Below are 14,404 nucleotides of genomic sequence, written 5' to 3'. Positions count from 1 at the left end.
GGCTGGGACCACAGACCCCAACTCTAACACCACGCACAGGCTTCAAGTTAGGTAGGCCGGTCGACAAAAGTCTAGCTTGGAAATGGATTCTTGCTACAGAAAATGATTCACTACTAGAGTTCTTCAAACCATGAATTCCACTTTGTGGGTTTCCAAGGTGATTTGGGAGGATGCCCAGGTGGTTCAGTCGGTTAAGCCTCTGCCTTCAGCTCAGGCCATGATCTCAGGGTCCTGGGACCGAGCCCCGCATTGAGCCCCACATTGAGCTTCTTGCTCAGTAGGGAGTCTGCTCCTCCCTCTCTCTCTGCTCCTCCCCCCGCCCCCACCACTTGTGCCATCTTGAAAAAATGAAAAATCTTGAAAAAACAAAACAAACAAAGGTGATTTAGCTTGATTATCAGAATTCATCAGAGATATCACTGCATCAAAAGAGGTCTACTTGACAGTTTACTACGAATAACAAGAAGCAGAAGGATTCACCACAGGAGTCACATCTGTGTCCCACCAACCACGCAGGCACCTTATGCTGTCTGCTGAGCCAACAACGCGCACGGCTCTCTACTGAGGCACGCGGGCGGTGTATCTGCGGGGAAGCATGCCCTTTCATACACAAGACGGGAACAGAAAAATGAGGCTGACGTGTACCTGTGTGACGCTGACAAACCACGTATGAACCTCCTGCCTTCTTAGATTATTTCTGGTGACTGCTGATATTTAAGAGCTATCTCACCACCATTTCTTTAAGGTACTCTACGTAATCATTTCACTTAATTAAAAAACCCCTGTGGGTTGGTTTTGTTATTTCCACTTTACAGATGAGGGTCTGAGTACCTGAGTGAGCTCATCAAACCACAAGGCCGGGTGCGGGGTGTGGGGTCCTGGGTGGGACTGCAGCCCCCCACACTCCCTCCTCCACAGCCACTCCCTGCCGCGGACTCACTGACCATGACGAGTAGACCCCCTTAATGGCACTTACCATGACGAGTAGACCCCCTTAATGGCCTGCTCCTGCTCACTCCAGCGGGCCGGGTTTTCATACTTGCACGCTCTGCCACCGCACGCCATGGAGCAGGCCATGTGTCCAGGAATCACATGCCGCAAACGCTCTCCGACTTTTGTATACTTCGGTGTCGGACGTCCTGAATTTCCTAGAACACACGAGGACGGGAGGATTCAAAATTCCACTCTCCGTGTGGAATAATAACATGAGAAACAGCTTCCATATTCTCTCAGGACTGTAGAGGACGAGCTGGTGCTACATTCCCTTCATTTTGTCAGAAATAAAACTCTTTCCTTCTCATCTGAGTGCATGATCTCTTAATACAGAAAAGGCTTTCATGCACAGTAATCTCTACAATGTCATACAGGTGGTGTAGAAGAAGAAACTATAAAAGCACATCTTTTACAACGAAATGAGTTTTTTCAAAAATTACATTTTCAATGCAAAAGCACAAAACATTCAATCACTTTATCTCCTATAACATGTCTACTGGAGCTCTTAGTATAACAGACAGTAAAAAGTACGATGTAGAATGAACTGTCAACAGCCTGAATTTAAACTCAAAGCTGCGGGAATCTTTAAGGAGGAAAAAGGCTTTTACTTTTTCTCTGGAGGCAAGTTGGGTTTCTTTCGGCACAGCTGACAGAGGCCACTGCCACCATCACCTGGAGGGAGGCCGAGGAGAGCGTCTGGGCGGCCGAGCCGCGCCGGCCCTGCTGCGGGATGGGGTCCGAGGATGAGTGCCGGCGGCCCTGGAAGAAGGCGCTGAGGAAGGGCAGGGCCGAGCACCGCCGGGGCAGGTCCTGCATGGCTGGGCTCCCAGCGGGAAGAGCTGTGGCCGAGTGGATGGCAGCGGCAGCCTGCGAGATCTGACAGCCGTCGGGGATAGGCTGACTTGTTTCCATAGTGACGAACAAAGAAACTACTGATTCCCACTCAGGGCTGTACAGGCAAAATCCCACATGAATGGATTGCATTTTGGACAGATTGTTCAAAGAGAGGGAGGAACATGTATTTTAAACAGATTATACTAAATTGCAACTACTCTGTTATGTTTCTCATACACAGCTGAAAGATCTGCCAGCTCAAAGAATGACACGTAACGCACTGTAATGAATTTAGAAAAATGTGTTTATGACACATTTTGTGTCTTTTATACACATGTTGAAAGGTTTCAATTGTTATTCCTTTCATATCTATTCTCTGAACAGTCCGAAAAAACTTCTCTTTCTACTCCTCCCTGGACCAGGGTGGACAGGAAGTGAACTGTAATGAAGCAGAATGTGTAGCACACCTCATAACAGTATTAAAACACCACTCAGCTCTTCAAAACCAGAAAGTCCCCTATGATTTTCCCGACAGAACTATTCTAAAAAAATACTTGGACAGAACACATAAAGACATCTGGAGGGCTGATCCAATCAGAAGACACGGGCTTCCATACTTTTGCCTTCAGAGTGTGAAAACACAGATTCCGGCCGTGCCTCTCACTCAAAGATGCAATTCTGTGCCCTTTGTCACTGCCTGTGGGGGAAACGAAGCTTCAGGAATGTCTTAGTGGAGGCATGTGGAAAAAATGCACTAAGTGTCACATTCTTCTCAGGAGCTGGATGAGGAGGCGGCTGCGACTCGAGGATAAAGGACACAAAGAACACAGAAAATCTAACACTGACGTCCGCCTCCTCCCTCGTGAATGTCAGGCTCGCCCCACCCCGTCTCTGTGTCTCCATGTCTCTCTCAGTCTCTCCAAACAGTGTTTCAGCCATGTGCAGACAGAAACAACCTCCTGCCACAGGTACGGCTCGTTTTTGTCTGCTCAGTTTTATTTTAATCATCAGTAACGCTACATTGAAAATGCAATCCCAACTGAACAGGCTCTGTCAGATAAGACAGACAGAGAAGCTCATTTGGTGCCTAAATTCCTACCTGAGCCCTGGGGCATGTCCTTGTTCACATACTGTGATGGAAAACATTTTGTTTGATGTTACAATCCAGAAAGCCAAGCTTCCACAGAGCTTCACAGGAGAGAGAGGAGTAGAAGATGCCACACCAAGGGCAAGCAGGTGCCTGGAGGCCGACGGCCCTGAGTACTCCAACTCGGGGGTCCGCATCTGCTATGTGGGGCAGGAGTTCCAAGCAAGTCTCTGAGCGGCGGCTCATGGGCTGGGAGCCAGGGACCGGGGTCTGCTGGGACAGTGCCGGTGTGAATGGATTTAATCGAGGTGTGAGACAGTGCAGGAGTGGACAGATGGCAGCCAGGGCGCTAACAAGCTGTCTGAAGCTGGTTCACTCAGCCCGTGGAGAAACCCGGCAAGCGAGCTCCAGCGGAGCTGAGAAGCATGTAAGGCAGCGGCCGGAAAGTCTCCACCAGCGAGTGGGAGATGCCCCACGACCGCAGCTCTAAGGACGTCCATGGCCCAGGGCCCAAGTGGCATTGCTCTCAAAGGCTCCGAGAATTAAAATAAATTTGATGGCAGTCAGCCTTGTGTGCTGATGCTGAGGAAGGGCTGGCTATGTATCATCTCAAGAACAATTTCTGCTATAGAATCTTAAACACGGGGCTGACCTCCCATACACCTAGAACCACTCCGTGGACTCCATCACTGGACGCTTAGGGACCCTGAGTGCAGGTCTTCAGGGAAGTGGCGCCAAAGGCGGACAGGAGTCTGAAAGGCAGCTGTACCCTCCCTCGAGTGCTCACCCCTGACTCGAGAGTGCGGGGGCACACCTGCTGCTCAAGAGGAGCCCTGTCCACCTGCGGGTGTGGGCACGACAGGCGGGATGGATGCCTCCTTCCCCCAGCCATGGCAGGACTGTCACCCAGTCTTAGGCTCCAGACTACTCACTGGCAAAATGCCCGAATTGTGGCCAAATCCACCTCTGAAAGCCAGTTTTCACTGATGCTAACTGGCTTTCCAACAGGGAAGTGTGCCTTTAGTCCCACCCCTAAGATGGCACTGACCTCTCTTCCTGCTTTTGTCTGCAGACATGTGGACTTTCTGTGAACATGTCTTCCTGCTTTTCTGAGCAGATGCCACACCTTCCCGTTTGCTCTGTGTCTCACAATTCTCCTCTAATGGATGCACGAGGATCCTCACGCATAAGCGGGTGCACCTAAACTGGTGTCCTCATTCCCTTGCTATTGGACATTTAGGCCATAAACCATGAGCTTATTTAAAAATAAGACATTAGGGGCGCCTGGGTGGCTCAGTGGGTTAAAGCCTCTGCCTTCAGGTCAGGTCATGATCCCAGGATCCTGGGATCGAGCCCCGTGTTGGACTCTCTGCTCAGCAGGGAGCCTGCTTCCTCCTCTCTCTCTCTCTGACTGCCTCTCTGCCTACTTGTGATCTCTGTCAAATTAAAAAAAAAAATCTTAAAAAAAAAAGACATTAAACATCTCAGAACCCAAATCTTCATATCCACATTTCTTCTTCAGCAAATTCCTAGGGCTGAGGTGGCTGCAAGCAGAATTTTCAAATCTCATATTTTCATAGCGGTGAGTCTTTACAGGTTTCAACAACTATGTACGAAGACGCTAAAAGAGGTAATATTTTTAAAAAACTCAACACAGGTTTTTTTCCTGAGTTCATAGAGAAATATAGCATTAAAATAAAGATTGAGAAAAGCTATCGGCAAGAAGCTTTGTTTCAACCTCCCTGACCTCCAAAATCTCACATCTCCTCAGTTTGTGGCCTTCGAAAACCATGTTTTTGTTCACAGAATGTTGCCAGAAAACAATCATGAAATAACTTTAAAGAGATTATTTTCAAATTCTCAGAAAAGAAGATATTATATTTGTACCAAACTGGTCTTTCTGTATTCGTTAAGAAAGCAAATTTGTAGAACAACCTAAAAATCCACTATAAAATTTAAGTTGGGATGAGTTACAGGTTGCTAATGATGAGTTGTTCAGACTCTTACAAGTAATATTTTAATACATAAATTACCAGCAGGATAAAAAAAGTAGAGGCCTTCTCTTCAGATAAACAGGAGCCACAATACTATTTTAATTCCTATCTCATGTGATATTGTGAAACATAAAATGGAGTGTTCCAGAGTTAGAGTAATTTTGTGAAGGGTCATGCTTTTGCAGACACTTAAAAGGTAGAGTATTTTTTCTGGCAGCTACAGAAAGAACGTCAGTTTCCTAAATTCCTTGTCCCTCCACAGTTATAAATATATCTGTGGTCCACACAAATCCACACTACTGCTATCTTCCCACTTACCTGCTAATAACTCAACTGTTTCTCACTCCTCTGACAACACAGTCTTCGAGATACATAAGAAGACAAATGCCCGCTTTCTCCGTCCCACGAATGCAAACTCAGGGGTGCGCTACCCTGCTACTGTGCTTACCCTTCTCACTTCCAAATATACGGTCTCTACAAAGAAACCAGGCTCCAAGAAAAAGCAGGAAAATAATACAAAGGATAATCCTTGTGACCAATCCTGTCACCAACAACACACAAAGGGCCCCTGGAAGCACAAAGGAGGAGGGCACTGTGCTCCGGCTTCCATGTCCTGACACCTTCATGGCCACTGGCCTGACTGTGCTCCGGCTTCCATGCCCTGACACCTTCATGGCCACTGGCCTGACTGCAGGCAGCAATTGGACCTTCCCCAATTCAAAATCATGTTTAAGGATCCAAGGGGTTCCCTGGTCACTGCAAGCGTGAGACTGTCCACCCCTGTGGTAAGCGCAGCAAGCAACAAAGAAATCCACTGAGAGGACGCCAACAGCTCAGTCTTTTCCTCCTTAAGCCCCACACGCGGTGGTAAGAGCAGATGTAGAACCCCAAGCACCGGTCATTTCCGCTTAGACTCAAGATTTTGAAAAGGGCTGGGAACTTCCTATTTGAACAAACCCAGGTGACCGTGACCATGGGCCCGAGCGTGCAGAGGGAGCTGGAGGTCCACCTGGCCTCAACCCTATGTCACCAGAGGAGTCCCTTCCAGGAGCAGCAGCTTCTGCTTGCCACTGATTGTGACAGGAGTTCATTTCATGCAAGGCCACCAACCACTCCGTTGCTGGATGGCTCAACGCGTTAGTCAGAGCCCCTTGCTCTGTAGACACTGGCTCTTCTTTCCTCCGAAAACTAAACCGAAGCATCTCTTTGACTTTGCAAGATCTTCAAATATCTGAAGACAGAACTTCTCCACAACTCGCCCTACTTGGGCTATAGCTTCTTCTTCTTCTTCTTCTTTTTAAAGATTTTATTTTATTTGAGAGAGAGAGAGAGATCACAAGTAGGCAGAGAGGCAGGCGGGGGGAGGGGGAGGAGGCTCCCCGCTGTGCAGACAGTCGGATGTGGGGCTCAATCCCAGGACACTGGGATCATGACCTGAGCCAAAGGCAGAGGCTTTAACCCACTGAGCCACCCAGGAGCCCCTGGGCTATAGCTTCTTAACTGTCCAAGCATTCCTGCATACACCATTGTCTCCACGCCCCTCACCGCAGTCCCTGCTTCAGAGAGCCCTTGGTCCCCCTTCACAGCAACACCTCTGAACAGCGACGGCAGTGGCCACTGGCACCTCACCTGTCTCAGCCCAACCTGTGTCCTTGCCTCCATCACCCACCGGCAACTGCTCCATGATCTCTGATGGCCTCCGGAGAGTTTCTGTTTTGGTGGACCACTTAGCAGCATGCAACATGGTTAGACAATTTGGTCTAGTTTAAAAAAATTTTTGGAAAAGAATTTACCCTCTATTTTGAAGCTATCTCAAACTTACAGAAAAAGATATTTTTTCTTGAACCATCTGAGAATAAGATGCAGACACGCTGCCCTGTTAACTTCAAATAATTTAACATTTATTTCCCATAAAGACATCCTCTAGACTCCCCCAAATCAGAAGACGATGGCTGATAGTGACCAGTCTCTTCTGTCCCTCAGCCCTCGCTCGAGCTTCCCTGATGGTCTCAGAGCTCCTCATGGTGAATCGTGCCACACCGTCAGAGCCACATGTTGTACTGGGTGCCTCGTGTCTCACTCATTCACTCCAGAGCAAGCTCTTCGGTCTTCCCTGGACTCCTGAAGGGTGCAGGCCCGTTATTTTGCAGAATGTATCTGTTTCCGCATGATGAGACCCAAGAAGCCCAGGTGTTCGTGGCCGAATGGCCCCAGGGAAGGAAGTCTGGGAACCAGGTGTGCTCGTGGCTCTGAGCACGCTGCTGCCGGGAGCCCTCCTCAACAGACACAGCTAAAGGACATGTGCGCCGTAGACACGCACATGCACATTCCACATGTTCACGTCCATGTTTATTTCTACATGCACGCATATACATACAAACAGAAAACCAAGAGTTCACCCTACACTACCAATTCCAACCCAACAAACACGGGTCCCCCATCTTTTTGTAATGGTGAGAACCCTGCTACCGTCACCTTTACCTGGGCCCCTCTATGTGACTGATGTCCCCACACTGCTGTTGCCCCCTCCTCCATATGGATTCCCTCCCAATGTGGGCTCTAAAAGCCCAGCCAGGCTGCTGTTGCCACGACCTGTGTGGATGCCCTGCCTGTGTTCCGATACCCTGAGGGCTCTAACACCCGAGTGGGGCCAGCCTTGCACACCCGCTGTCCCGTGCGGCCTCATGACGGCTGTCCTGGTCACTCTGCCGGCCTCCAGCACTGTAGCCTCGCTCACCCACTGGTGTGCGCGCCTACTTCCTGTGGCCCTGCCCGTGGCCTGGGACTGACTTGTTCAGGAAAGAAAGGGAAAAGAAAAAGATGAGAAAGCGCCTTCCTTTTCCCTTTTGTTAATTGTGGTAAAATATATATGACTTAAAATAGGCCATTTTAGCCAAGTTTAAGTGTACAGTACTTTAACTGGCATTATGAGTACATCCCCACTGTCCATCTCCAGAACTTTTTCATCTTCCTAAACCCAAACTCTGGCCCCATTAAATACTAACTCTCCATCTCTCCCCGACCCAGTACCTGGCACCCACTCCTTCACTTTCTGTCCCTATGAATCTGACCGTTTGGGTCCTTTACAGACGTGGGCTCATGTAGTATTTATCCTTTTGTGTTTGGCTAATCTCACTCGGCGTAGTGTCCTCAAGGTCCCTCCACGCTGAAGCAGGCGTCCGGCTTCTTTGAGCTGAATCCTAACCACTGCACGTATGTGCCCACCTCTGTGCACTGGTTCCCACTTTCGGCTATTGCGAATGCTGCTATGAATGTGGGTGCACAGACACTGGCATGTGTCCCCACTTTCTGTCCTACGGTATATACCCAGAAGTAGAACCGCTGGGTCATGGAGTAATTATTTTTTTGTTTTCTTTCTTTCCTTCCTTCCTTTCTTTCTTTCTTTCTAGATTTTATTTATTTGTCAGCAAGGGTGGGGAGAGAGAGCAGAACCAGGGGAAGAGGCAGGCAGAGGGAGAAACAGGCTTCCTGTGCAGCAAGGAGCCCAACGCGGGGCTTGATCCCAGGATCCTGGGATGACTGGAACTAAAGGCAGACACTTAACTGACTGAGCCACCCAGGCATCCCCAGAGTAATTCTTTATTAAATTTTTTGAGAAACTGCCATATTGTTTTCCACAGTGGCTGCATCATTTATGCCAAGCAACATACTAGGACTCTGGTTTCTCCACCTACTTCCCAACATTGTTCTTTCTGGTCTGGTTGTTTGGTAACAGCCATCCAAACGGGTAGGCAGTGGAATCTTATCGTGGTTTTGGTCTGCAAGTTTACAATGGTTAAAATAAGCTTCTCAGGTCCATATTGGACCTCTCTGGGTCCTTTCAGAGAAGCATCTACTCCGGTCATTTCTGGATCAGGTTGTGTTTGCTCACTGCGTTCTAGGATTGTCTTTATATTCTGGAAATTAGCCCCTAATTAGATGGATATGTGACTTGCAAACAGTTTCTCCCATTCTGCAGAATGACTTTCCTTTCTGCTGATGGCATCTCTTGATGCAGAAAAGTTTTAGATTTTGATGAAGTCAGATTTATCTCTTTTTTTCTTGTGTTGATTGTACTTTTGCTGTCACAGTACTTGTTAGGGGCCCGACTCACAGGCAGAAATGGGTCCGGCAATAAAAGGGCAACAGGAGGGCTCCTTGTATCAACAGTGCTGTTGCATATCCTTTTTTTTTTTTTTTTTTTTTTTGAAGACAGGGAGGGAGAATGTCTGAGTGATGAGTGAGCAGGGGCAGAGGGAGAGGGAGAAAGAACTGCAAGCAGGTTCCATGCCCAGCACAGAGCCCGACATGGGGTTCGATCCCATGACCTGAGCTGAAACCAAGAATCAGACACGTAACTGACTGGGCCCCCCAAAGTGCTGTCCTGTATCTTCACTGAAATAACATCGACATCCTGGCTGTGATATGGCACTAGAGATCTGCAAGATGTTACTAGTCGTGGGAACTGAGTGAAGGGTCTTTACTATGACTGACAATTGCATGTGACTGTACCATTATCTCAAAATTTTAATTAAAAGTGTATACATAGTCAAAACAAAAACAGCTCTGAGGCAGGCCTAAGTGAGGGCCATGTACCAGAGGGCAGCCCCAACACAAGGAAGGTAACTACAGGCGACCCTTGTGCGATTCGGGTGTGAACTGCACATGTCCACCTATACGCACGTCTATGGGTAAATACAGTGCAGTGTCGTAAATGTATTTTCTCTTCCCTGTGATTTCCTTAATATTTTTTCTCCACTTTATTGTAAAAATACAGTATGTGATACACAAAATGTGTGTTAATCAGTGGTTATCAGTAAGGCTCCCAGTCAGCAGGCAGCTGTTAGTAGGTAAGTTCTTGGGCCGCCAGAAGCTATCTGTGGCTTTGCCTCCGCACTGCAGTCAGTGCTCCCCACCCCCATGTGCCCAAAGGTCAACCGCCGCAGAGTACGGCACGCAGCCTGGCGGGCTGCAGACTGTGCGGGCGAGCTGAGGCAAGCCATGGCAGGGAGACTGCTCAAGAGAAGGAGGCCTGAGGAAAGAAGGAAGCTGGGGCTAATGACAATGAGGTTTCTCATTCCTGAAGAAGGGAGTTATAAACTTACTAATGGGAAAGGGTAGGATGATGGTATAGTGTCGGAAGAGAATGGGAAGTACCAGAACGAACTCAGAGTTTCCACCACATGCAAACAAATACACATGTAAAAGCAGGCAGACATCTGTGCACACTCACCAACACACACTTCCTAGCTCTGTCCCCCAGGGAGCACGGCAACCACAACGTCCTTGCAGCAGTGAGCAAATTGTGGGTTTCCCCACTGAAAGGACCAGAGCTCCTTGCAGATAGAGGTGACTTCAGGGCTAGGACAGGGAAAGGACAGGGAGCTGGGCCAGGAAGCAGGCACGCAGAGACGGCTCTGCCGGGAGGGGCTCTTCCGGGCCAAGTGTGGTACAGCTGAACATGAAAACAAACGACAGTAACTGATCCATTTCCCTGACCAGAACACAAATCCACACTGCAATGGAGAAACAACTGGACCCAGAAAGGGGAGGACAAAGTTCCTCCCTACAGGAAAGTGCCGCCTGAGACACACAGAAGCAATGCCAGAATCAGGAACGCCCCACTTCATTATCTACCATCAGGATGGTTAATTCAGGAGGAGCCTCAAAGCGCCGAGCAAGAGCTGGACAAAGTGGGGTGGTGACACTCTCCAAGACCTTGCCACAAAATAGGAGCTGTGAGCGAAAAAGCACGATTCATAACGCATAAATCTCAGCAGACGCCACTGTTCTGAGTGATCAAACTTAACGCCTCCAGGGACTGTCTGGGTCTCCCGATGGGATGCAGCGAGATCACTTCTGGGATGCTTCTGCCAAAAATGTATGATCTTAATGTTACTACAGTGTAAGAGCCGACAAACGCCAAGTGAGCAACATACCGCAACAGAACTGGCCTGGAATTTTCCTGAAGGTCCAGAGAGAACCAGCAGCATCCGATCACTGCAAGGAACTGAAAACACATGACAAGTGTCCTCTTGCTATTAAAGGATATTATTGGGACAGTTTATAAAACTTGAATGAGGGTCTCTGGGTAAACAGTATATGGGAAATTTTTTTATGCTTTTCTGTGATTTTGAAATTATTTCAAAAGAACTAACGTCACAAGAGAGACAACCAGACACCACGGGCATTCTGATGGAAGAATATAGACCTTTCATCAAATATGGTTGTAAGTAAAGAAAACTTGATTAGACTCTTGTAAGTAAAGAAAACTTGATTAGACTCTATGTCCCTCTGCCGGTTCAGTTTATAGGAAACAACGTGTGAATATAATCAACAAAATACAGATTGCGGCAAACTCCATAGGGCAAAAAACCCCTGGTTTCTTTAACAAATAAATTAAAGGAAAGAATGAGAAACCCTCATGCAAGAGAGATGTAAGATACATACCAACCAATTCTAAAATACTGACTTCTATTGGGGTCTGAAGTGAACAAAACTACACACATCTATGAGAGAGAAATTTGCGCAATGTTTAGATACTGATAATGCTAAGCAAGTGTTAAATTTTTAAAATTATGGTAATGGTGATATGGTTAAGGAATGAAATGAAGTAATAGGAAGTCGGGAAAGGAGGGGAGGAAGTGAGTGAGCAGAAATGTTAAAGCTGGGAGACGGCACATGGGAGGGAAGGGGACCTCGGTGGCAGGGTGGCACCTCCATGGGGGATGGCACCCACGTGTGGGGGTGGTACCTCCAAAAAGATCAGGACCTCCACATATAGTATTCTATATAGTTTCATGAATGTTTGAAATTCTGCCTCCCCGCAATTTTTTTTTCGAAAAGTAGAACCAAGATTTAAATCTAGGTTTGTCTCATTCCAAAGATAGTTCCTGCTGAGTTTTCCACTTTCCTTTACAAATAATTTAAAAACTTTACTTACATATCCCCTAATTTCTCCAAGATTCATTAGCCAATAATAACAAAATACTTCCCATCCCAATGTTAACCCAATAGAGTATAACTGACTACCTTTATAGAGGAGACTCACTCTAAAAAAGTTAGATGCAGGGGTGCCTGGGTGGCTCAGTGGGTTAAGCCTCTGCCTTCAGCTCAGGTCATGCTCCTGGGCTCCTGGGATCCAGCCCTGCATTGGGCTCTCTGCTCGGCGGGGAGCTTGCTCCTCCCCCCGCCCCCGCCTGCCTGTCTGCCTACTTGTGATTTCTGTCTGTCAAATAAACAAATAAAATCTTAAAAAAAAAAAAGTTAGATGTAAAGTTTCTTATTTTTTCAGATTTTTCCTAATTAAAAATTTGCTACATGAATACAATGGGAAAATTTCAATGACAAAGACGGTTTTAGGAAAGGTAAAACGGCTCAGTGAGAGGACCGCACCCAGGCGGTACAGCCCTCCCTGGGCATCTGGAAGCGTGTCAGGCTCACTGGCGGTCACTGCAGTCTGGGGCACGACTGGATGCCACGGGGGATGCAGGGATGCTGTCTGCTGCACCCGGCGCTCTCCTGTACACTGAAGACTTCCCTGCTTCAGAAGCCAAGAGAATCCCTGGTGGGAAACCCCGGCTAAGAGGGGACATTTCAACAGAAGAAGGGAGAGGCGGAAAGGTTTGTCTGACTGTTAGGCTCGCTAGCTGGAGAGTCCCTTAGGAGAAAACACATCACTCTACAAAGGAAGCAGCAAGTCGGCACTGTTCCTGCACTGGTTTTAGACAGTGCTTCCTTCTCAAACCACGGAAGCTGACACACGGTAAGTCTGGCACACAGACGCTGTCCACAAAAGGCAGTCAACAGTCGCCCTGGTGCCCCCAGAGTCAGGCACAGCAGGGACAGATGAAGGAGGACCTGCGAGGACCTGGCATTTGGGCAAGGTCTCAGGAGACACTCCTTTTCCTGGTAAAACGACAGCTCCCCCTGGTGGTGTGGCTGGATTTTTACAAGAGCACAAGCCACCCAGTGCCAGTTACTATCTTCAGATCCTCACATCATCTAATGCCACTTCGGGGGTCAGTCCGTCAAAGTTCCCTGCACAGGAACACTGAAGTGAACAGCGAAAACCTAGAGGAGGCAGCAGGAAAATCATGCAAAGGGCACTGCCAAGAAAAATGACTCAACATCTGGCTCACTGCTGGTGGTAGCAGCAGGACCAGCGGGGCCAACGTGGCAGGAAGTCAGGGTGTGCCCCCAGTTTAGCACCTGTGGCAGCGCGAAGGAGTGAGGGCACGTGTGGCAGCAAGAGCCCCAGTCAGCACCCTCCCTTCCCGGGGCTACCATGAAAAGACCAAAACCCCGGGATGGGGCAGAGGAGAGAAAACAGACCGGGAGGCACAGGGTTCCACGCCTCTGCATGGGCGTCTAGTGACATTTGCGAGGAAGGAGAGAGGAAAGAAAGGAAAGCGTGACTCACAAGGAGGTGCTGGATGACAGGAACAGATCATTTCAGTCTGAGAGGACGATGCAGGAGACACTGTTTGCAACATTCCTTCTCAAGAGACCCGTTATTCCAGATTTTGAAAAGGAATTCCAACAGGTCAAAACAGGGAGGCAGAAATAAACAAAAGCCATAAACAGCAGATGCACTTGGGTTCCCAGTATAAGGCCTCGAGCCTTCTGTCATGTCTACTCACACCATTGTATTAGATGGCGCTTTGCACAAAGAAGCAACAAGTTTGTCAAAGCACTCTCACCTTTCATGTTTGCAGCATATGCACTGCTACTCACTAAAGTGGAATACGGTTCTTCATTTCCAGGTACGATTCCTGCAGGCATGGTAGTCTGTTGGGGAAAAAAAAAAAAGAGTAGCTTCTGAGAGTTTGCCTATGGGATGTTCATTTATGAACACACACACACACACAGTGGAGTACTATCCAGCCATTAAAAAGAATGCGATCTTGTGCCGAAATTAAGAAACAAAGAGCAAAGAAAAAGAGAGAGACAAACCAAGAAACAGTCTCTTAACTACAGACATCACGCTGGTGGTACCGAGGGGACATGGGGGAGGGATGGGGTAACAGGTGATGGGGAGTAAGGACTGCCCTTGTCATGATGAGCACTGGGTGATGCATGGAAGTGTTGAATCACTGTATTGTACACTTGAAACTAATATAACACTGTGTGTTAACTATTGGAATTAAAATTTAAAACTTACTAGGGCACCTGGTGGCTCAGTCAGTTAAGTGTCTGCCTTTAGCTCAGGTCATGATCACAGTCAGGGTCCTGGGATCGAGTCCCACATCGGGCTCATTGCTCAGTGGGGAGCCTGCTTCTGCCTGCCACTCCCCCTGCTTGTTCTCGCTTTGACAAATAAATAAAATCTTTAAAAAAAAGCCACTGAGGTGGCTCAGTGGGTTAAGCCTCTGCCTTCGGGCTCAGGTCATGATCTCGAGGTTCTGGGATCGAGCCCTGCATTGGGCTGTCTGCTCAGTGGGGACCCTGCTTCCCCCCCTCTCTCTGCCTGCCTCTCTGCCTACTTATGATTTCT

The 14,404-nt window shown here is 48.1% G+C and overlaps 1 protein-coding gene across 13 annotated transcripts in view; it reads right to left on the bottom strand.

The window, feature by feature from the left end:
* PTPDC1 (protein tyrosine phosphatase domain containing 1) overlaps window positions 1–14,404 on the bottom strand; it is a 53,363-nt gene that overhangs the window by 15,909 nt on the left and 23,050 nt on the right. For 5 of the 13 annotated variants that reach the window (XM_059141884.1, XM_059141886.1, XM_059141892.1 and 2 more), the window contains exons 1-2: window positions 1,602–2,673; window positions 977–1,148 (exon numbers count right to left, since the gene is read on the bottom strand). In XM_059141884.1, the coding sequence (XP_058997867.1) occupies window positions 977–1,148; window positions 1,602–1,977 (548 nt within the window). In that variant the 5' untranslated portion in view covers window positions 1,978–2,673. Of the gene's footprint in view, window positions 1–976; window positions 1,149–1,601; window positions 2,677–13,610; window positions 13,699–14,404 lie in introns of those variants that run through there. The other 8 variants (XM_059141891.1, XM_059141893.1, XM_059141894.1 and 5 more) reach the window with 4 other exon arrangements.

The sequence above is a fragment of the Mustela lutreola genome, chromosome 12 (assembly GCF_030435805.1).
Source record: "Mustela lutreola isolate mMusLut2 chromosome 12, mMusLut2.pri, whole genome shotgun sequence".
Classification (NCBI taxonomy): domain Eukaryota; kingdom Metazoa; phylum Chordata; class Mammalia; order Carnivora; family Mustelidae; genus Mustela; species Mustela lutreola.
The sequence above is the reverse complement of the archived record's forward strand: the minus strand, read 5'-3'. Positions and strand labels throughout refer to the sequence as shown.